Raw genomic sequence first — 22,149 nt, forward strand, 5'->3', positions numbered from 1 at the left:
AGGGAGAGACTCTCTCTGCCATAAACCTCCAGGCACCGACAACTGTCGATGCATTGGAAGCACCCGACCACAGCCGACACTGAGTCTATCCAAAATCTTCGAGCCTCCGACCAGCCCTTCACACCGAGCACCGAGCACCATCTCTGCCGAGCGCTTCGACTCTGTTCCGGCCTCCGAGCAACAAGCAAGGCCGAGGACTCGGGGCCTTCCCCTCCGGAGATCAAGGATCACACAGTAACAGCAGCAGCGAAAAAGGCATTTCAGAAGTTTCTCCAGATGTTTCTCCGTTCTCTCACATCTGTCTCCATCAAATCAGGATTGTGCACGGCACTCTACTTGACAGATAACAGATATCGTTCACTGGAGTGGCTGCTGCGCACTGTGTCGCGTCGCCATCTTCTCCTCCTCCTCCTTACTTTGAACTTTGAATCAGACACAGTCCGGATGAAGGGTATCAGCCTGAAGCATCGACTGTGTATTCCCCTCCATAGATGCTGCCTGACCTGCCGAGTTCCTCCAGCATTTTGTATGTGCTTCCTCTGTTGAATAATATCTGTTCTTCAGAATGGTTTACTTTGGCTGGAAATAACTTTGAATTGATCTGAAGTTCTGAAAATAGCTGTATCCTTTTGCACAGTCCTTTGATCTCTGTGTTCTGTCAATTGCAAGGACCCTAGGCTCTGGAATACCCTCTCCTATATCTTGACAACTTATCCTTGTACTTCTGCTTGAAACTTTCCTCTATGATCATAGTTTTTTTTCCTTATTACTGTACATACGGTATACTTGGGGTAGATACAACACAGCATAAAAGACCTTCTAAGACCTTTCCACCAGTTACGAGGCACAGGATGGCATGGCAGCGTAGCAGTTAGTGTTATGCTATTACGGTGCCAGCTGTAAGATCAAAGTTCAAAAAAGTTCAAAGTAAACTTATCATCAAAGTACATATATGTCACCATATACAACCCTGAGATTCATTTTCTTGTGGGCATTCACAGCTGTATGATCGGGCTTCAATGCCCGCTGCTCTCTGTAGGAAGTTTACAGCCCCTCCCCCCATAAACATGTGGGTTTCCTCCCACATTCCAAGGATGTAAGAGAGAGGGTTAGTGAGTTGTGGTCATGTTCTATTAGTGCCAGAAACTTCCCCAGCACAATCCTCACCGATTTGATTTGATGTAAACTGTCACATTTCACTTTGTTTCGATGTACATGTGGCAAATACGAGTAACCTTTTAAAATTCAGCTGTGCCTTAACCTGATGGTGTGGGACTTCGGGCTCCTGTACCTCCTGCCCGATGGTAGCTGTGAGAAGACGATACGGTGCAGATGGTGGGAGGCGTTGATGGACGCTCAACAAAGAGGTCCATCATCTACAGGCTCCACTCCATTCTGATTTGGAAATACACTCAGTGGCCACTTCATTAATTACCTCCCATACCCAATAGAGTGGCCAGTGAGTGTATGCTCATGGTCTTCTGCTGCTGTAGCCAGTCTACTTCAAGGTTTGACATGTTGTGCATTTCAGAGATGTTCTTCTGCACATCACCGTTGTAACGTGTGGATATTTGAGTTACTGCCGTCTTCCTGTCAGCATGAACCAGTATGGCCATTCTCTCTCATTAAAAAGGCATCTTCACCCACAGAACTGCCTCTTACTGGATTTTTTTTGGTTTTTTGCACCATTCTCTGTAAACTGGAGAGCAGGGTTCGCAGCCTGGTGTCCATGGCATTAAAAAGGCTGGGAACCCCTGCTCTAGAGACTGTTGTGTTTGAAAATCCCAGGAAATCAGCAGTTCCTGAGATTATCAACCACCCCATCCGGCATCAACAATCATTACATGGTCAAAGTCACTTAGATCACATGTCTTCCCCAGTTTGATGTTTGGTCTGAACAACTAAACCTCTTGACCATGTCAGCATGTTTTTATCTTTGAGTTGCTGCCACATTAGATTAGATTAGATTCAACTTTATTGTTATTGTGCTGAGAATAGATACAAAGACAATGAAATGCACTTAACATCTGACCAGAAATCAAAGAATAGTGTAATTTACAAAATAACTGCGAAATAAAAATAGTGCTACAGCACACAAATATAAAAGTACTGAGACAGTACGATACGGATTCAATACTGCTTAGCACTGTGATGAGAAGTTCGGCAGTGTCACAGCCTCAGGGAAGAAGCTCTTCCTGTGCCTGCTGGTGCGGGAGCGGAGGCTCCTGTTGTGCCTACCGGATGGGAGGAGAGTAAAAAGTTCATGGTTAGGGTGAGATGCATCCCTGGTAATGCTTTTCGCCCTGCCCAGGCAGCTTTTATGGTAGATGTTCTCAATAGTGGGCAATTGGGTGCCGATAATCCGCTGGGCAGTTTTCACCACACGCTGGAGTGCTTTGCGGTCCGATATGGGACAATTGCCATAATACACTGAGATGCAGTTGGTGAGTATGCTCTCAATGGTACAGCAGTAAAAGTCCATCAGTATCCTGGGACAGAGGTGAGCTTTCTTCATGCTCCGCTAATTATGCTTCATGATTAGCTGATTAGATATTTGCATTAACGAGCAGGTGTACAGGTGTGCCTAATAAGTGTGTATTATATGTTGTGTGTGTAGTACTGTTTGATGTCACTGACTTAAAATCTGGGAACTTCCCTCCTGAGAGCACGATGGACAACCTCAAGAAGTTGTCTCATCACCATTTTCTCAACGGTAATTGGGAACCTGAATTAAATGTAGGCTTTGACAGCAATGGCCCAATCCTAAAATTAAACTGTAACAAAAACCTGTCTGCACTTGGGAAAAGTAACACAGATCCAGTTTCTCGGACTCTAACCCGCATCTCCTTGCATTTCAGCTGTCTGTGAGAACGTCTACGCTGCTGATATCGTCTACCTCGTGGATGGTTCCTCCAGCATTGGCAGGGTCAAGTTCGAGCAAATCAAAAGCTTCATTAAAGCAACAGTTCAACCATTTGTTAATGCGATCGGGCAAAATACAGTCAGAATCGGTCTTGTTCAGTATAGTGATGATCCCAGGTGAGACGCTGCTCAATATTTCAAATGTTTTAAAAGGAAGTTTGGATCCTGAGTTGTCAGCAGTATGATGCGCTTGAAGGAAACTTGGGTTGCAGGGGTGTTGCCACTGGAAAGTAACCTTGGATCTCAGATTTGTTCTGGAGTGTAAATAAGAAGGCAAAGAAATTATTTGCATTTCTGCATCTCAATACCACAAGAATATCCGTATTTTGCATTTCTGCCTTTCAATACCACAAGAGTATCTGTATTTTGCATTTCTGCCTTTCAATACCACAAGAATATCCGTATTTTGCATTTCTGCCTTTCAATACCACAAGAATATCTGTATTTTTTTTAAAACACAAGTGATTTTGTAGATGCTGGAAATCCAGAGGAGAGCACACAAAATGCTGGGGAATCTCAGCAGGTCAAGCAGCTTCTATGGAGAGGAATAAACTAATGATATTTCTGGCTGAGATCCTTTATCAGGACTGGAAAGGGAGGGGGCAAAAGGCAGAATCAGAAGGAGGGGGAGGAGGGGAACACACACTGGCCGGTAATAAGTGAGGCCAGGTGAGGGGGAAGGTGAGTGTGTGGGGGAGGGAGGGATGAAATAAGAAGCTGGGAGGTGATAGGTAGAAGAGATACAGTGTTGAAGAAGAAGGAATCTGATAGGAGAGGACAGTGGACCATGGAAGAGGAGGGGAACCAAAGGAAGATGATGGGCTAGTGAGAAGAAAAGGATGGGGAATAGGAAGGGAGAAAAGGGGAGGGGTAGAAATTTCTGGAAATTAGAGAAATCGTTGTTCATACTGTCAGTTTGAAAGCTACTGAGATGGAGCTGATCCTCCAAGCTGAGAGTGACCTCATCATGATAGTAGAGGAGGCCATGGACTGACGTACTGGAATGAGAATGGGAAGTCAAACTGAAATGGGTGGCCATTGGGAAATCCCACCTTTTGTCGCAGATGGAGAGAATGTTTTCATAGAAACATAGAAAACCTACAGCACAATACAGGCCCTTCGGCCCAAAAAGTTGTGCCGAACATGTCCCTACCTTAGAAATTACTAGGCCTACCTATAGCCCTCTACGTTTCTAAGCTCCATGTACCTATCCAAAAGTCTCTTAAAAGACCCTATTGTATCCGCCTCCACCACTGTTGCTGGCAGCCGATTCCACGCACTCACCACTCTCTGAGTAAAAAACTTACCCCTGACATCTCCTCTGTACCTACTCCCCAGCACCTTAAACCTGTGTCCTCTTGTGGCAGCCATTTCAGCCCTGGGAAAAAGCCTCTGACTATCCACACAATCAATGCCTCTCATCATCTTATACACCTCTATCAGGTCACCTTTTATCCTCCGTCGCTCCAAGGAGAAAAGGCCAAGTTCACTCAAACACGAGGAATTCTGCAGATGCTGGAAATTCAAGCAACCCACATCAAAATTGCTGGTCACTCATCCTGTTTTCATAAGGCATGCTCCCCAATCCAGGCAACATCCTTGTAAATCTCCTCTGCACCCTTTCTATGGCTTCTCAATGTGATGACACCCCAATCTATGTCGTTTTTTTAAAAAATCCTTTATGTTTTAGCCAAATGGGGACATGGGATCCAGTTTGAAAAGAATAAAATCCCCGAAACACCAGATCAGATAAAGACTCTTGTGTCTGCGTAAAAACAGAAAATATTGGGAGTACTCAGCATGTCAGGCAGCATCTGCAGGAAGAGAAACAGTTCAGAGTTTTCAAGGGAGAGAGAGAGTAGTATGTGACTTGCAGTGGAAACTACAGTGGTGATGTCCCATACCTGCTGCCTTTCCCCTGGAAGCAGTAAAATTTCTCAATAAGCTTATCTTAGAATCAGAATCAGAATGAAGTTTATTATCACTGGCGGATGTCGTGAAATTGTTGTTTCAGCAGTTTATATATATTGTGTGTGTGTGTATTAAACAAAGAAGAGAGCAAAAGTAGTGAGGTAGTGTTCATGACTTCACTGTCCATTCAGAATTCTGACAGTGGAGGGGAAGAGACTTTTCCGTTAACAGCTCCTGCACCTGCGAAGAAGGCATGTCCTTAGTGATGGATACTGCCTTGACGCAGCACCCATTGAAGATTTCCTTGATGTCCTCGATGCTGGGGTGGGTTGTGCCTTTGATGGAGTTAGCTGAGTTTGCAACCCTCTGCAGTTTTTTTCCCCGATCCCATGCGCTGGTGCCTCCGTTCCAGACAGTGATACAACCAGTCAGAATGCTCTCTGTGGTACATCTGTACAACTTTTGCTAGACAACTGGTGACATACCAAATCTCCTCACACTCCTAATGAAATATAGCTGCTGGCGTGCTTTCGTAATTGCAAAATTTACTGTTGTTAGCACTCCCCATCCATGCAGGGTCTGACCTTGACCATGAGCTCAGCCCCCATTCCAACAGCAACTTACATTTCTGTAGCACGTTTAACGAAGAAGGGGCTGGCATCGTGCCATAGCAGGTAAAACTGTTGCCTCACGGCTCCAAGGACTTGGGTTTGGACCAGACCTCGGGACTGTGCGTTCTCTCCATGACTGCGCGGGTTTCCACTGGGTGGCCAGAATCAAAATCAGAATCCGGCTTATTATCACCGGCATATGTCGTGAAATGTGTTGTTATGCGGCAGCAGTGCCAAAGTAAGAAGTGAGGCAGTGTTCATGGGTTCAATGTCCATTCAGAAATGAGGTGGCAGAGGAGAAGAAGATGTTCCAGAATCATTGAGTGTGTACTTTCAGGCCCCTGTTCCTCCTTCCTGATGGTAGCAATGAGAAGAGCTGATGGGGGTCCTTAATAATGGATGCCGCCTTTTTGAGGCATCACTCCTTGAAGATGTCATGGATGCCAGGGAGGCTAGTCTCCATGATAGAGCTGACTGAGTTTACAACTTTCTGCAGCTTCTTTCGATCCTGTGCAGTAGCCACCCTCCCGCCTTGCCACCCCGCCTCCTCCCATGCCAGACAGTGATGCAGCCAATTAGAATGCTTTGGTTCTTTAAATATCCTGTCTCCCACTCCACCCCACACCAAATTTCTTCCTGCATCTGAAAGACATTCTGATAGGTTAATAGGGTTACCTTTGTTAATCTTGGAGTAGGTGGCAACAGATTAGTTTAAAAACTAAAGATTATCTTTATTTGTCACAAGTACATCAAAGCATTGAAACACTGTGAAATGGAGACAGGATCAACGACCAACACAGTGCAAACACAATATGTGCTGGGGGCAGCCCGCAAGTTTCACCGTTAACCAGCACCAAGATCGCACGGCCACGATTAACTACCCATAACCTTAAACCCCTCACCTTTGGAATGTGGGGGAAAAACAGAGCACCCGGAGGAAACCCACGTGTTTATGGGGAGAATGTACAAATTCCTTATAGGCACCATCAGGAATTGAACCCAGATCCCAGTATGTCGTGAGAGTTGGAGGAATTGTTAAAACCTTGAATCAGGAACCTGTGACCCACTGAGGTCCTCTGGCAGATTCTAAGACTCAATAAAGTTGGATGGCCAAAAGCTTTCGTAAGACATGAGTGTGAAGGATATCTTCAAGGAGGGGAGGAAAGGTTGTTACGTACCCCGTAACTGGGTTGCCAAACCAGCAGAAATGGATCACTCAGTTGGAGTCTGGAGTACTAGAACTAAGAAAGTTTTATTAAAGAAACGAGCAACACAGTAATCGAAAGGATAATAAATGCAACAGTTCAGCGATGATAAACACACATGTGCACAGAATTAAGATAACAGCATCAATCAAGCTCTATCGTTGTCTAGGGGTAAATGACCAAATTTCAAAATGACTCAAAGTTCAGTCCAGTTCAGTTCGCAGTAATCGTTGCCATGGCGATGGACAACGTGGGGGAAGAGAGAGATAGAATAGGAACAACTGATCATTCAGAACAGCTTCACTCAGACCAGCGATATGGCTCACAAACAGCTTTTGGGCGGGTCCTTGGTGATGTCACCTGAGGTCACCGACTGTGACCCCTCCTCCAGATGCGGTCGATCCTCTGCAGTGAACCCGGCACCCAGGCAAGGGCGAACACACACCGGGTTCCCGCTGATCGTACCTTTCCACCCTTGTCGTTGTCTGATACTTCTCACCCACTCGTGAGAGGCGCACCGCTTCCAGGGTCTCGTTACCTCGGGTGGCGTGTGTCCCTGTCTTAGCGAACCTGTCCCTTTTTATCCCCCTGCTGGGGTATCGCCTGTCCATCACTTCAAACAGTTCAGGGTTCAAAGGGGGGGAGCCGCTCCAGACAGCTCTCTCTCCCACATCCCTTCATTACACATCTCCAGACGCTGCTCCATTGTTCCTTATCTCTCCTTCCCCTGAGGGCAGGTGGCAGACCAACTGCTGATGCCACTGATGCTAACCCAGGCCAGCAAACATCTTAATTTTATGTGTATTCTCGTAACAAGGTTTAAAGAGGGTTGCCTATAATGGTCATCAAGGAAGGAGCAATTCAGATTGGAGAGGCACACCAGGTTGGACTGGAAGGTCATGGAGATGTGAAAAGTTTGTTTTGATGAAAAGTCCTGGCTTGAAGCAGCAACTGTTTATTCCCCTCCATAGATGCTGCCTGACCTGCTGAGTTCCTCTAACATATTTGAGTGTGTGACTCAAGATTTCCAGCATCTGCAGGATCCCTTGTATCTCATATTTCCATTGCCCATTTCATTGGCTGAAGTTTGCCAGTTCATCACCTGTGAGGTGTGGCACATGTTGGAAGTCCAGCTACCATCGGCCACCCTGTCTAGTTCATCCCAGAAGTGTCAGATGAGTGAATGGTTGTTAATTTGGTAAAGGATATTGGCTACAAGACTGAGAGAACAACCTTTTCACTGTTCAGTCTTTCTTCATCAATGAGATAAGGGCATAAAGATGTACAACCCTTCCCCCAATGCAACTGATCTCACCTATCGCCTCTATCTTGTACTCCTTCTCCTCCCCAACCTTCTCATTCTGCCATTCTACCCCTTCCTTTCCAGCCCTGATGACGGATCTCAGCCTGAAAAGTTGACTGTTCATCCCACTCCATAGACGCCACCTGACCTGTTGAGTTCCTCCAGAATTTTTTGTGTTTTTTGCTTCATCTTTAAAGTTTTCCTCAAACAAATGAAATGTGGTTTAGTAATTACAAAACATTGCAAATGTTTTTGCAATCTAGACCCTTGAAAATCCCTCACTCATATCAGTACATTTCATGGATCTGGTCAAAGTTGCCTTAATGGACTTTGCATCTGGTCCTGACCTCACTATGGCTGCCCTTCTTCAGGCCGTCGTAGTGATTCATAATTGAGTGTCCAGTTCTGGGCGCAAGTCAGCTTAATGAAATGAAATGACAGTTGTGCCACACCAGTCCCACTGAGATTTGAAGAAGCCAAGACGGCAGGCTGGGAGAACAGGCTGATCGTGGCTTTTAGGCATTAGGGATTGCATGGTTACTGAAAGACAATGAACGCTTTCCTTTTTAAACTGAAGATGTTGTTCAGGCCAGTAAGAGTCTGAGTGAATCATCTGACCCCCAAGGATAGATTGGTTGGGAAATTTAAAAATTTAACTGCTTAGAAATTGCATTTTGCTCATAGGTGGTGAATTTGGTGTTAAAGCTCATTGAGGGAATCCTGAAAATTTAGTAACTAAAAACAAAATATGTATGTATTTCCTCCAGCTTTGATGCAGTAAAGTGCAGCCTACATGATTTCCCCTCAGCATCTGCCTACCAACACTGCAGCTGCTGTGTCTTGGCTGCTAAGCATCTTGGGAAGTATGTCAAGGTATATGCGCCATGACAGCTGCAGCATCTGGTTGCCATGGAGAGAAGGGAAAACATGGGGGAATGGGGAAATAAGGTGTCTGGTTACCTTCACCTGTATTCACGAAAGTGATCTGCTCATATTGAAACACAAAATTCTGAAGCAGTAGGCGCTGAGATGATATTCCCCTTGATGAGGAACCTAAACCAGTGGGTATAGTCTCTCGATGCAGTGTCTCCCTTCTAAGATGGAGGCAAAGACCAAATTTTATCTCAAGGATTTTTGAATTTTTGGAATGATCCACCCCAGAGAGTAACGTTTCCTCTAGTTTTTTTTTTACACAGGTGCGTGGACCAACTATTGCTCTGAGCTAGAAATTTTTACACTGCCTAAAAACTGCGTGGCACTTTAAATGAAGGGTCTCATCCTGAAACATTTAATGTTTACTCTTTTCCATAGATGCTGCCTCTCCTGCTGAGTTCCTCCAGCATTTTGTGTGTGTTACTTTGATTTCCAGCATCTGCAGATTTTCTCTTGTTTGTGGTGCTTTAAATGCTTTTTTTTTTGTAATATGCCTACTATGAATATTTAGAATGAAAATTGAAAAATCACATACTTTTGATATTATTCATTAATTGAAGGGTATAATGAAATACAGTACAACAAAGAAAATCTTTCACGCTTTGTAAACTTTTTCTTGACTGTCTTTATTCCAGCTGCGCAGCAACAAAGGCTACGTGCGTGGGAGCGTTTCAGTTACTGCGCGGCTGCTCACGCATGTAGGTTAAAGGGAACAGTGTCAGAGAGTTTTACAAGCTGAAGACTGAGTCCAAGGATTTTTGGGATGTCGAGGGTTAGGAGGAACCTAGCAGGGTATGGTGTTATTGTAGTAACTTCTACTTTAAAAAAGGCACACTCGAGAACTTCATGCGAAAGAAACAACTTTATCTTGAACTTCAAAACTGTTATGTATATACAGAGACTTTTTACAACCGTTACAGCATTGCAGGGACACTATATACAAAGCCCACCGGAAGTAAAAAAAGAACGGAAGTAGAACCCCCCATTATCCTAAATAGTATTAACTTACTTTGAATAATGCTCACATCACAACAGTTATAGTCAAGAACTAGTGGAGTGACGTAGCAGCGTCAGTGAGGTGAATGAAAAAACTTTGGCTCATAAAAACGCTGGAGAAATTCAGCTAGTCAGGCAGCGTCTATGGAAGGAAGTGGACAGTCAATGTTTCAGACTGAGGCCCTTGACCTGGCTTGTCAGATGACCAGAAACATTTATTGAAGCGTTTCCCTCCACAAATGCTGCTGGACTTGTTGAATTCTTCCAGCGTTTTCTGTATAACTCCAGATTCCAGCTTCTCCAGGCTCTTCGTGTTTCAAACTTTGACTTATGCTTCTTCTATCATGAAATCATTAACTCTGTTGTGCCATGTAATGTATTGCAATCAAGGGAAAATTACATCAATCTGATTCAGCGAAATTCCTTTTGCTGAGGTCAGCAGAGTACTAAAGTTGGCTTTGCCTACCTATGCCCCTTTAAACGTAGAACACAGAACACAAGACAGATCCTTCAACCCATGATGTTGTGTAGACCTTTTAACCTACTCTATGACTAAACTAAAACTTCCCTCCCACCTAGTCCTCCATTTATCTATAATCCACGTACCAACCTAAGAGTCCCTTAGCGACCCTGAAGTATTTGCCTCTATCGTCACCCCTTGCTGCATATTCCACACATCCACCATTCTTTGTATAAAAACAAAGTCTACCTCTGACAAGAGGAATTCTGCAGATGCTGGAAATTCAAGCAACACACATCAAAGTTGCTGGTGAACGCAGCAGGCCAGGCAGCATCTCTAGGAAGAGGTACGGTCGATGTTTCAGGCCGAGACCTTTCATCCTGACGAAGAGTTTCGGCCTGAAACGTCAACCGTACCTCTTCCTAGAGATGCTGCCTGGCCTGCTGCGTTCACCAGCAACTTTGATGTGTGTCTACCTCTGACATTCCCCTTTCCAAATACCTTAAAGTTATACCCCCTTGTGTTAGTCATTTCTGCCTTGGGGAAAAAGTCTCTGGCTGTCCACACAATACATGCTGCTTATTATCCCACACACCTCTATCAAGTCACCTCATTCTCCTTCGCTCCACACCTCACTCGGCCTATCTTCATAAGGCATGTTTTCTAATCCAGGCAGCAACCTGGTAGATCTCCTCTGCAGCAACTCCAAAGTTTCCACATCCTTCTGATATTGAGGCAACCAGAAACGAACACAATATTCCAAGTGCAGTCTAACCAGAGATTTATAGAGCTGCAACATTACCTCGCGGCTCTGGAACTCAATCCCCCATTAGTGACGTCTAGCACACCAGTTTCTTAATCACGCCATCAACTTTCAACTTAAAAACCAACTCAAAGTCTTTCTTAGCCTGGATCAGTATCTGTTTCTCTTCAAAGGATTGAGTTCTCCTTTCAAGATTACAACACAGGACTCCAGGTTCTGCACGCAGTCCACAACCTCCATTACAAAGGCGGGAACACAAGGACGGGAGCTGGGCTGAAATACGTAGCAGACAACTTCTTTGGATCTACCAAACTGAGGCGTCCAGTTCCCAAGGTACGTGAGGGAAAGTGATTCTCCATAAAAGTTTCTCCCACTAAGTATCTCCTGTGTCTTAATAATATCAGTATACCTCATTGTCTACCTCACTGTTTGTCTGCTCTGTAGCTCTTTATTCTGCATTCTGTTATTGATTTCCCCTGTACCACCTCAATCACTGTTGCAATGAAATAATCTGTATGGATGGAATGCAAATTAAAGCTTTTCATTGTACCTTTCCCCCTGTGACAATAAATAGATAGATAGATAGATACTTTATTGATCCCGAGGGAAATTGGGTTTCGTTACAGCCGCACCAACCAAGAATAGAGCATAAATATAGCAATACAAAAACCACAAACAATCAAACAACAAAATGCAAACTATGCCAGATGAAAAATAAGTCCAGGACCAGTCTATTGGCTCAGGGTGTCTGACCCTCCACGGGAGGAGCTGCAAGTTCGATGGCCACAGGCAGGAACGACCTCCCGTGCCGCCCAGTGTTGTATCTCGGTGGAATATGGCCGAAGTCCAACAGTAAAAAGTTCAATACCCGGTCTACAAACACGTTCCTCAATCGTAATATGACCCAGATTGCACCATCTGTTGTTAACCAGAACAGTAAGCACCCAACTCTTTTACGCTTACCGCTCTCAGTGCACTTCCAGGCAGCCCGAACGATCTGGAAGCCGTCCATGGAGAAGTTTTGATCGGGTATGTCCTCGTGCAACCCCGTTCCAGTGAAACACTTAACACTGCACTCCCAAAATGTTCTGTGACGCCTGGCTAGCGCCATGAACTCGTCCATTTTATTACCCACCGAACTCCTCTTCTCCATAAGTCTCTGTTGTCTCGACCTGGTTCTCCTTCCTCGACTTTATGATCCCCCTCTGCACCCTCTGTGTGTTTTCCTCCAGATTTCAGCAGGGGTGTCCGCCGCTCTGCTCACTAAACCGGCTGGCATAAGCACAAGCAGCTGGTAATAAGCCAATTAACCAATTTTACCAAATTTTAGTGTCTGAATGGCCTATATGCTAGGTTCTTCTGTTTTGATTGTCAGATCCGGCCAGGTCAGTAAAATCTGTTTTGGGCATACAGTATGTCCTTAATCAGTGAATGCACTATCAGAACAGCATACACTGGAATTCTTAGGAGTTGAGTTGCATTATTTCTCAGTGTGCTCGATGGCTATGTATTCAAAAGAAGTGCTCTCCTCCCTCTGTGCCAATTTGCTTAGGAGTGAGCTAGCTCTTATGGTAACAAATGTGAAAGTGCAGTAAACATCAAATGGGTCTTTAACCTCTTGTGGGCTGATGTTTTTTGTGTTTAGATCGCTATCCTGATAACCGATGGGAAATCACAGGATAACGTGAATCAGCCAGCCTTAAAGTTGCAGAGCCAAGATGTTAAATTATTTGCAGTTGGTACGTTCTTTGTCTGTTTACTTGGGCGGTATTTGTACACTGGAGATATCTGTGAGTCCGTGAGCCCACTGGAAGCCAGTGGCCCAGAGGCAGCCTTTCCTGGGGTTGGAGACTGATCCATTTGTGGGTGGGTGGGTGTGGAGAAAAACAGTTGTTTTGTTACGATTGTTCTGTTATTGTTGTCAGTGTTGTTCTGCTGATATTGTGGATATGCTATGTGTGGCAAAACATGTGGGTTGCCCGCAGCGCATCTTTAGGTTGTGTTGGTTGTTAATGTAAGCGACACATTTCGCTGTCTGTTTCGATGTACAGGAGATAAATCTGTGTCTGAAATGAGAAGCAATTTCTGGTTCTGATGCTCGTTGGTGACGAGGCTGATGGTTCAATGTTCTCTTCTCTCCCACTCCAGGGATTAAGAACGCTGATAAGCAGGAACTCGATGAGATTACCTCAAAGCCTACCAAGGATTATTCCTTCTTTGTGACTGACTTCAAGATCCTAAAGACTCTGTCGCTGCTGATTTCCAAGAGGGTTTGTTCCACGGCGGGGGGCACCCTGGATGAAGCAGGAGGTAAAGACAGAAAACACATTATGAACCTGTTCAATGTGTTTAGTTGTTTGGAATATGGAGCTCTGACCAGGACATTGGGAACATGCACACATGTTGGGGTTCTCATCGCTCATGGGCTGTTTAAGTTTATTTGTTTATTTAGCAATACAGTGCGGAGTAGTTCCTTCCAGCCCTTCGAGCCACTCCTCCCCAGCAACCCCCGACAAACCCGATCTAACTCTAACCTGATCACAGAACAGTTTACTTTAACCTACTGTACCTGGTATGTCTTTGGACCAGGGAGGAAATTGGAGCATCTGGGGGAAAGCCCAGACGTTCCACGGGAGGATGTACAGAGATTCTTTACAGGCAGTGCCAGAGGTGAACTCTGAACTCCGATGCCCCAGGCTGTCATAGTGTCACGCCAACTGCTACGCTATTGTAGCACCCAAACCAGACAAGAGCTTTTGTGGTAACACTAATGAGCTGATTGACCTGTTGCAAGCTCCCCGTCCAGAATTGAGGACTTAGATTATAAGAGAGGTTGAGGTTTGGACTTTATTCCCTGGTACATGGGAGAATGAGGGAGATTTGACAGAGTATACAAAATTGAGGGTATAGATAGGATAAGTGCAAGCAGGCTTTTTCCACTGAGGTTGGGTGAGACCAGAATGAGAGGTCATAGGTTAAGGGTAAAAGGTGAAATGTTTAAGGGGAACCTGAGGGGAAACTTCTTCACTCAGAGGACGGTGAGAGTGTGGAATGAGCTGCCAGCACAAGAGGTGGATTTGGGTTCAATTGCAGTGTTTAAGAGAAACCTGGATAGGTACGTGGATGGGAAGGGTATGGAGGGCTATGGGACAGGTGCAGGTTGATGGGACGAGACAGAGTAATAGTTTGGCATGGACTAGAGGGGCTAATGTGGTATAGTGTTCTATGACTCTGTTAGAGTAGCTGCTCTGCCTGTGACAGCAAGAAATTGCAGAGAGGTTTGGACACAGCCCAGTCCATCAACCAATCCCGCATCCATTCCACTAACTCCTGCTGCCTTGGGTAAGCAGTCAATGTAAGCAAGGACCACTCCCCCCCCCCCCCCCACGCAGGTCATTCTCTCTTTTCACCCTCCCATTGGGCTGGAGATACATAAGCTTGACAATATGTACCACCAGGCTCAAGAGCAGTGTCTTTTCCACCATCATATGAATGTTGACTGGGTAGTGGGTAATGGCTCCATATGTCACTACTACAGGGTGTGATGACCCTGCCTTACACGAGTCCCGGGCTCGGCTGGCTCCGGCTGACAGTACCCAGTATGGGCCCCTATCCAGGGTTACGGATCCCACTGCCTTGTGGGTATCTTCGGGAGAAGAGAAGGCTGAGGAGTAAACCCTACACAAATCTGGAGTGGAGCCCCTAAGGCAGTTGGATGACGTATCACGTCACCTCTCGGCAGCTCCTGCAGCCAAGCTGATGCCAAAAGTATTGCTTCGCGTTCCATTGGACCAGATCCGCGAGGCCGAGAGGGGGATCTTGATGTCTGGGCAGCCCAGGATCTCCATATTCATCACCTAGGTCTGCACCCCCAAACTGGGCACATCCATTGTCTACTTAGACAGACGGAGCCATGAATGAATGTTGAGTGGACCTCTTGTACACTAAGGAGAAGATTTTGATCTCTCAGTCTACCTCGTTGTGACTCTTGCACTTTATTTGTCCACCTGCACTGCACTTTCTCTGTAACAGTAACTATATTCTGCATTCTGTTTTTTTTTTTGTTTATCTGTTGTACTTCCAGTTGTGTACAGAATGATCTGTGTGGATGAACCAGAACCAGGCTTATGATCACTGACACATAGTATGTAGTGAAATTTATGGAAAAGAGTAAACACTCGATGTCTCAGGCAGAGACCCTTCATCAGGACTGGAAAGGAAGGGGAGAAGTTAGAGGAAGAAGGTGGGGTGAGGGTGGGGGAGAATGAAGTACAGGAGAGGGAGAGGAGGTGTGGTAAACAATTGGCTTTGTCCCCCTCTCTCAGTTTCTCCAATTACCAGCTACCTTGAACATCTTTCTCCCCCACCTTCTTACTCTGGTTTCTCCTCTTCCTTTCCAGTCCTGATAAAGGGTCTTGGTCCGAAACATCGACTGATTACTCTTTTCCATAGATGCTGCCTGACTTGCTGAGTTCCTCCAGCATTTTGTGTGTGTGTTGCTTTGGATTTCCAGCCTCTGTAGACCTTTTCATGTATGTGATGTTATGAAATCTGTTGTTTTGCAGCCACAATACTGTGGAATACATAAAAAATATTACTACAAGTTACAGTTAGAAATGTATATACTGAATGGTGGATTCCAGTTAATTGGGACCAGTGCATTTTGGCCCAATTAAGCGGCTGCTCAACTTGAATGTGGCTGATTTATTATTCTTCTCAACTCATCCCCCTGCCTTTTCAATGTAACCTTTGACTCCTTACTAAACAAGAACCTATCAATATCTGCTTAAATATACCCGGTAACTTGGTCTTCACAGCCATCTGTGTCAATGAATTCCACAGATTCACCACCCTCTGGCTAAAGAAATTCCTCCTCATCTCCGCTCTAAATGGACGTCCTTCTATTCTGAGGCTGTACCCTTTGGTCCTAACACCGCCACTGCTGGAAACATCCTCTCAACATCTACTCTATCTAGGTCTTTCAATACTTGGCTTGCTACATACAACACCCCTCATCATACATTAACCTTGGGAAAATGACTCATATTTTAATATGTTTATATCAGATCATCCTGCAGCGTCCAACTTTCCAGAGAGAACAGTCCAATTTTGTCCAAACTTTCCCTGAAGCTTATACACCCCAATCAAGGCAGCATCCTGGGGAACCCCTTCTGTACCCTTTCCAAAGCATCTACTTCACTCCTGTAATGCGGTGACCAGAACTACACATAATACTCATTTGTGGCCTAACTAAAGTTTTGTATGGCGGCAACATGACTTCATGACTTTAGTACTCAATGTCCTGAGTTGTGTAAGTTGTACATTTTTGTTTCCTGTCATCAGCCCTTCTTGTTAAGGTGCCTTGTAGGTTTAGCCACTGTCACCTCCAAGTGCAAAGAGGGAAGGGTTAGATTGATTGTCGAGTAGGTTTATATTGGTCAACACAACACTGTGGGCAGAAGGACCCATGAGGTTTACTCGTCTCTGCGCTGAACTGAGTCTGTATCCAATGCAACTAACGGGCTCCTAGACCGGCTGCAGTGATGATTGGTTTCGCGGCTGTGGACTTATTTTTGTGAAGTTAATTTCTGAATGTTAGTTGCTTACTTTTATTGTTTGCACGATTTGTTTATTTTCTGCACGTTGGGCGTTTGACAGTTTTTTAAAATGAGTTTCTTTGTTTTGTGGCTGCCTGTAAGGAGACAAATCTCAATGTTGTATATAGTAATCATGTTTTGGTAATAAATGTACATTGAACTTTTACTGTTCTATACTCAGTGGGCATGTTGTTAGGTACACGTGTACACCTGCTTGTTAATACAAATATCTAATCAGCTAATCATGTGGCATCAACTCAGTGCATAAAAGCATGCAGATATGGTCAAGAAGTTCAGTTGTTGTTCAGCCCAAACATTAGAATGGGGAAGAAATGTAATCTAATTGACTTTGGCCATGGAATGATTATTGGTGCCAGATGGGGTGGTTTGAGTATCTCAGAAATTACTGATCTCCTGGGATTTTCAGACACAACAGTCTCTAGAGTTTACAGAGAATGGTGTGAAAAACAAAAAGAATATACAGTTAGCAGCGGGTTTACGGGTGAAAATGCCTTGTTAATGACAGAGGTCAGATGAGAATAGCCAAACTGGTTCAAGCAGACAAGAAATAACTCAAATAACCATGCATTACAATAGTGGTGTGTAGAGAAGCATCTCTGAATGCACAACACTTTGAACTTTGAAGTGGATGGGCTACAGCAGCAGATGACCGTACCGGGTTCCATGCCTGTGGACAGTTTATTAGGTACACTCCTGTACCGAATACACTGGCCACTGAGTGTATATTCACTCATTGACCTACTTGCAGCAGGATCTATGTCAATCAGTTCCTTTGCCAGGTTATCAGGTATCTTCTGCTATTGACCCACAACACACTCATGAATTAGACTTCAAATGGATCCTAATGTCACCATATACCATCCTGAGTTTCATTTTCTTGCAGTTATTTAGATTAGATTAGATTATAAGGACACTCAATCCTCATTTATTGTCATTTAGAAATGCATGCATTAAAAAATGATACAATGTTCCTCCAGAAAGATATCACAGAAACACAAGACAAACCAAGACTAAACTGACAAAACCACATAATTATAACATATAGTTACAACAGTGCAAAGCAATACCATAATTTGATAAAGAGCAGACCATGAACACGGTAAAAAAAGTCTCAAGTCCCGATAGCCCATCATCTCACGCAGACGGTAGAAGGGAGAAATTCTCCCTGCCACGAACCTCCAAGCGCCACAAACTCACCGATGCATTGGAAGCACCCGACCGCAGCTGACTCTGAGTCCGTCCGAAAACTTTGAGCCTCCGACCAGCCCTCTGACACCGAGCACCAAGCAGCATCTCTGCCGAGCGCTTCGACTCCGCCCCGGTCGCCGAGCAACAAGCAAAGCCGAGGACTCGGAGCCTTCCCCTCCGGAGATTCTGGATCACACAGTAGCAGCGGCAGTGAAGCGGGCATTTCAGAAGTTTCACCGGATGTTCCTCCGTGCTCTCACGTCTGTCTCCGTCAAATCAGGATTGTGCACGGCACCCTACTTGACAGATAACAGATATCATTCACCAGAGTGGCCACTGCCGCGCCGCCATCTTTTCCTCTTTACAGGAAAGTACAACATCATTTATGAAAAATTATACATATTGTAGTGTTCATGGGTTTGTGGACCGTTCAGAATTCTGATAGCAAGGGGATGGAACTCTTCCTGAATCATTACGATCTTTTAGATCTTGTAACTCCTATCTGATGGTAGAGAAGAAGGCATAACCAGGGATGATGAAGGTTCAAAGTTCCAAGTTCATTTATTATCAAAGTGTGTATGAATTATACAACCTTGAGATTCATCTGCTTATAAGCAGCCGCAAAGCAAGGAACCAGAAAGTGCCTAATTTAAAAGAAAGACCAGCACCTTTTAAAGGTGCAGAGTAAGGGAAAAAAAAGGACACAGATCATGCAAGCAGTAAAAGGAAGCAACAGCATTCTGAACCAACATGAGTCCATAGATCTGGAGCAGCTGGAGTTGGCCCATCGCCTCCATCTCAGTTCATCACACAGCGGAGAAAATTGCCACAAAGCTCCTAAATTACCTTAAGTGATGGATAATTTGTCATAAGTTATATAATATATACTACTTTTATGTACCTAGTACTTTAAAACAAACCAAAACCGCTCAGAGACTAAGCACGGGAGTTTGACACTGTATGATGCATTCCAATAATGAAGTTCTAAGTCATAGAAAGTATGTTCAATCCTTTATTTAGAAACCTGCAAAGGTGAACGATCTTGTAATGATAAAAAAACTAATGAAACTAAAACTAGTAATATAACAAATAAGCAGTCTGAGCATATTCAAAGGTATTTAGTGTATTGAAATATAACTGTCGGAGCCATGAGTCCTGTGCTGTGTGTGTTTATTATGTGCATTATGGTAACTCATCACATTAGTGGGAGCGTGGTAAAGGCAAAGGGAATAAATCACGCATTCCTACTTATTTCATATCAGTTTGTAGCTTGGGACCATGGAGGTCATCTCTTTGCTGACCACTGAGATAACACTCAATAATACTTAATTGTATGTTTGCTAATAAAAAATCAGAATAGGGAACTTGAATCTTTGGAGCAATCATTGCAGCAATGGGTGCATCCATATAACAGCTCCGCCCGAGATCGCAGGCATGTGGCAATTGTTTTGCATTGATTTTGGATCAATTTGGATCAGTTTTGCCGCAATAGTTACTAAGTGAAGTGTTCTTAAAGAGTTCTTAAGGAAAATTTTTCCCTCAACCTATCCCCTGCTCTAATCAGACTAAAAACTGAACTAAAGACAAAGCGTAAATACGCAACTATACTCTTCAAACCTACCACGTCCCAACCCCACCTGACAGATACCCATAATAAATATGCAACACAAAATACAATACAGATAGAAAATATATACATATATATACATATCTCCTACTCCCTGAGATTCATTTACTTGCAGGCACTTACAGGAAAGTACAGAATTACAATAGACTTTATGAAAAATTATACATAAAGAAAGACTGACAAACAACCAACATACAAAAGCAGACAGACCGCAGAAATAATAATAATAAAAATAAATAAATAATATTGAGAACCTGAGGTGTAAAGTCCTCGAGAGTAAGTCTGTAGGTTGTGGAGAAGTTCACTGTTAAGGTGAGGGAAGTTATCCATGTTGGCCAGAACCTCTCTATTTCCCAATATGAAGGGTGTGTACTTATGAGTGGTAATGTATATTGACTGTAATTTTAAAAGGCTATCAATTTGTGTTCAAGTTTGAAATTGTTTATTTGCCGTTTCCCTTAGCTACCCAAGTGCCCGGGGGCCCCTCTAATCTGACCTTCAGTGACAAAAGTTTTGAATCGATGTGGATTCGCTGGATTGCAGCTGTGGGACCTGTGACAGGATATAAAGTTCAATACACTCCTCTCAACACAGTGGGTTTTCCGATCACAGCTGAACTCCGAGAGGTGAGCATTGTACATCGACAGTGTGTGCCTCTAGACCAAAGGTAGAAGTACGAGTGGGAAACTCTGGAGATACTCAGAATCAGAATCAGGTTTAATAACACCGATGTACGTCGTGAAATTTGTTGTTATGCGGCAGACGTACATTGCGATAAATAATAAATTATAAATTACAATTTGAAGTGTATATAAAAATTAAATTAATGAAGTAGTACAAAAAGAGAGGGAAAAAATAATGAGTTAGTGTTCATGGGGAAGGCTAGTGGTGTAGTGGGATCAGCACTGGACTTCAAGGCAGATGATCCTGAGTTCAAACCCAGCCCAGGTCCCAACCTGCTTCCGTATCTTGCCATGAAAACCCTATGGACTCTATGAATCACCAACAGTCGGATTCGACTAAAATGACTAAACAACAACAACATGGGTTTGTGGATTCGTTGTCCATTTAGAAATCTGATGGTGGGGAGAAAATAGAGGTAATGCCTCAGAATTAAGAAGGGAGGAAACACGAAGACCTTACAATGGAAAGAGCAGGAGGGATACGCAGAGTGATAGAAATACAACAAATGGCTATTTTATTAGGTATGTCCTGTGCCTAATAAAGTGGCCACTGAGTGTACGTTTGTGGTCCTCTGCTGCTGGAGCCCATTCATTTCAAAGACAAACACGTTGTACATTCAGATACCGTTGTATCTGTTGTGTGGTTATTTGAATTAGTCACCTTCCTGTCAGCTTGAACTAGTCTGCCCATTCTCCTCTGAACTCCCTCATTAACAAAGCATCTTCACTCACTGAATGATTTTTAATTTTTGCACCATTCTCTATAAACTCTAGAGACTACTGTGCATAAAAACCCCAAGAGATCAGCAGTTTCCGAGATACTCAAGCCATTCCATCTGGCACCAACAATCATTCCACAGTCAAAGTCACTTAGATCACATTTCTTCCCTATTCTGATATTTGGACTGAACAACAACTGAACCTTTTGACCATGTCTGCATGCTTTTATGCATTGAGTTGCTGCCACATGATTGGCTGACCACCACTCTGCTCCGTCTAGCGGAATTAGTCCTTACTCTTAATAATTTCTCCTTTTGCTCCTCCGATTTCCTCCAAACTGAAGGTGTAGCTATGGGCACCCGTATGGGTCCTAGCTATGCCTGCCTTTTTGTTGGGTTTGTGGAACAATCTATGTTCCGTGCCTATTCTGGTATCTGTCCCCCACTTTTCCTTCGCTATATCGACGACTGCATTGGCGCTGCTTCCTGCACGCATGCAGAACTCGTTGACTTTATCAACTTTGCCTCCAACTTTCACCCTGCCCTCAAGTTTACCTGGTCCATTTCCGACACCTCCCTCCCCTTTCTAGATCTTTCTGTCTCTGTCTCTGGAGACAGCTTATCCACTGATGTCTACTATAAGCCTACTGACTCTCACAGCTATCTGGACTATTCCTCTTCTCATCCTGTCTCTTGCAAAAACACCATCCCCTTCTCGCAATTCCTCCGTCTCCGCCGCATCTGCTCTCAGGATGAGGCTTTTCATTCTAGGACGAGGGAGGTGTCTTCATTTTTTAAAGAAAGGGGCTTCCCTTCCTCCACTATCAACTCTGCTCTTAAACGCATCTCCTCCATTTCACGTACATCTGCTCTCACTCCATCCTCCCACCACCCCACTAGGAATAGGGTTCCCCTGGTCCTCACCTACCACCCCACCAGCCTCCGGGTCCAACATATTATTCTCCGTAACTTCCGCCACCTCCAACGGGATCCCACCACTAAGCACATCTTTCCCTCCCCCCCCCTCTGCATTCCGCAGTGATCGCTCCCTACACAACTCCCTTGTCCATTCGTCCCCCCCATCCCTCCCCACTGATCTCCCTCCTGGCACTTATCCGTGTAAGCGGAACAAGTGCTACACATGCCCTTACACTTCCTCCCTTACCACCATTCAGGGCCCCAAACAGTCCTTCCAGGTGAGGCATCACTT

General features: G+C 44.4%; 1 protein-coding gene across 1 annotated transcript in view; it reads left to right on the plus strand.

The window, feature by feature from the left end:
- col7a1 (collagen, type VII, alpha 1) overlaps nucleotides 1-22,149 on the plus strand; it is a 366,380-nt gene that overhangs the window by 52,510 nt on the left and 291,721 nt on the right. Inside the window, exons 3-7 of the mRNA XM_063068334.1 lie at nucleotides 2,859-3,039; nucleotides 11,278-11,437; nucleotides 12,750-12,843; nucleotides 13,253-13,414; nucleotides 20,000-20,163. Coding sequence (XP_062924404.1) covers nucleotides 2,859-3,039; nucleotides 11,278-11,437; nucleotides 12,750-12,843; nucleotides 13,253-13,414; nucleotides 20,000-20,163 — 761 coding nt within the window. The remainder of the gene's footprint in view (nucleotides 1-2,858; nucleotides 3,040-11,277; nucleotides 11,438-12,749; nucleotides 12,844-13,252; nucleotides 13,415-19,999; nucleotides 20,164-22,149) is intronic.

Source organism: Mobula hypostoma, chromosome 15 (genome assembly GCF_963921235.1).
Source record: "Mobula hypostoma chromosome 15, sMobHyp1.1, whole genome shotgun sequence".
Lineage (NCBI taxonomy): Eukaryota > Metazoa > Chordata > Chondrichthyes > Myliobatiformes > Myliobatidae > Mobula > Mobula hypostoma.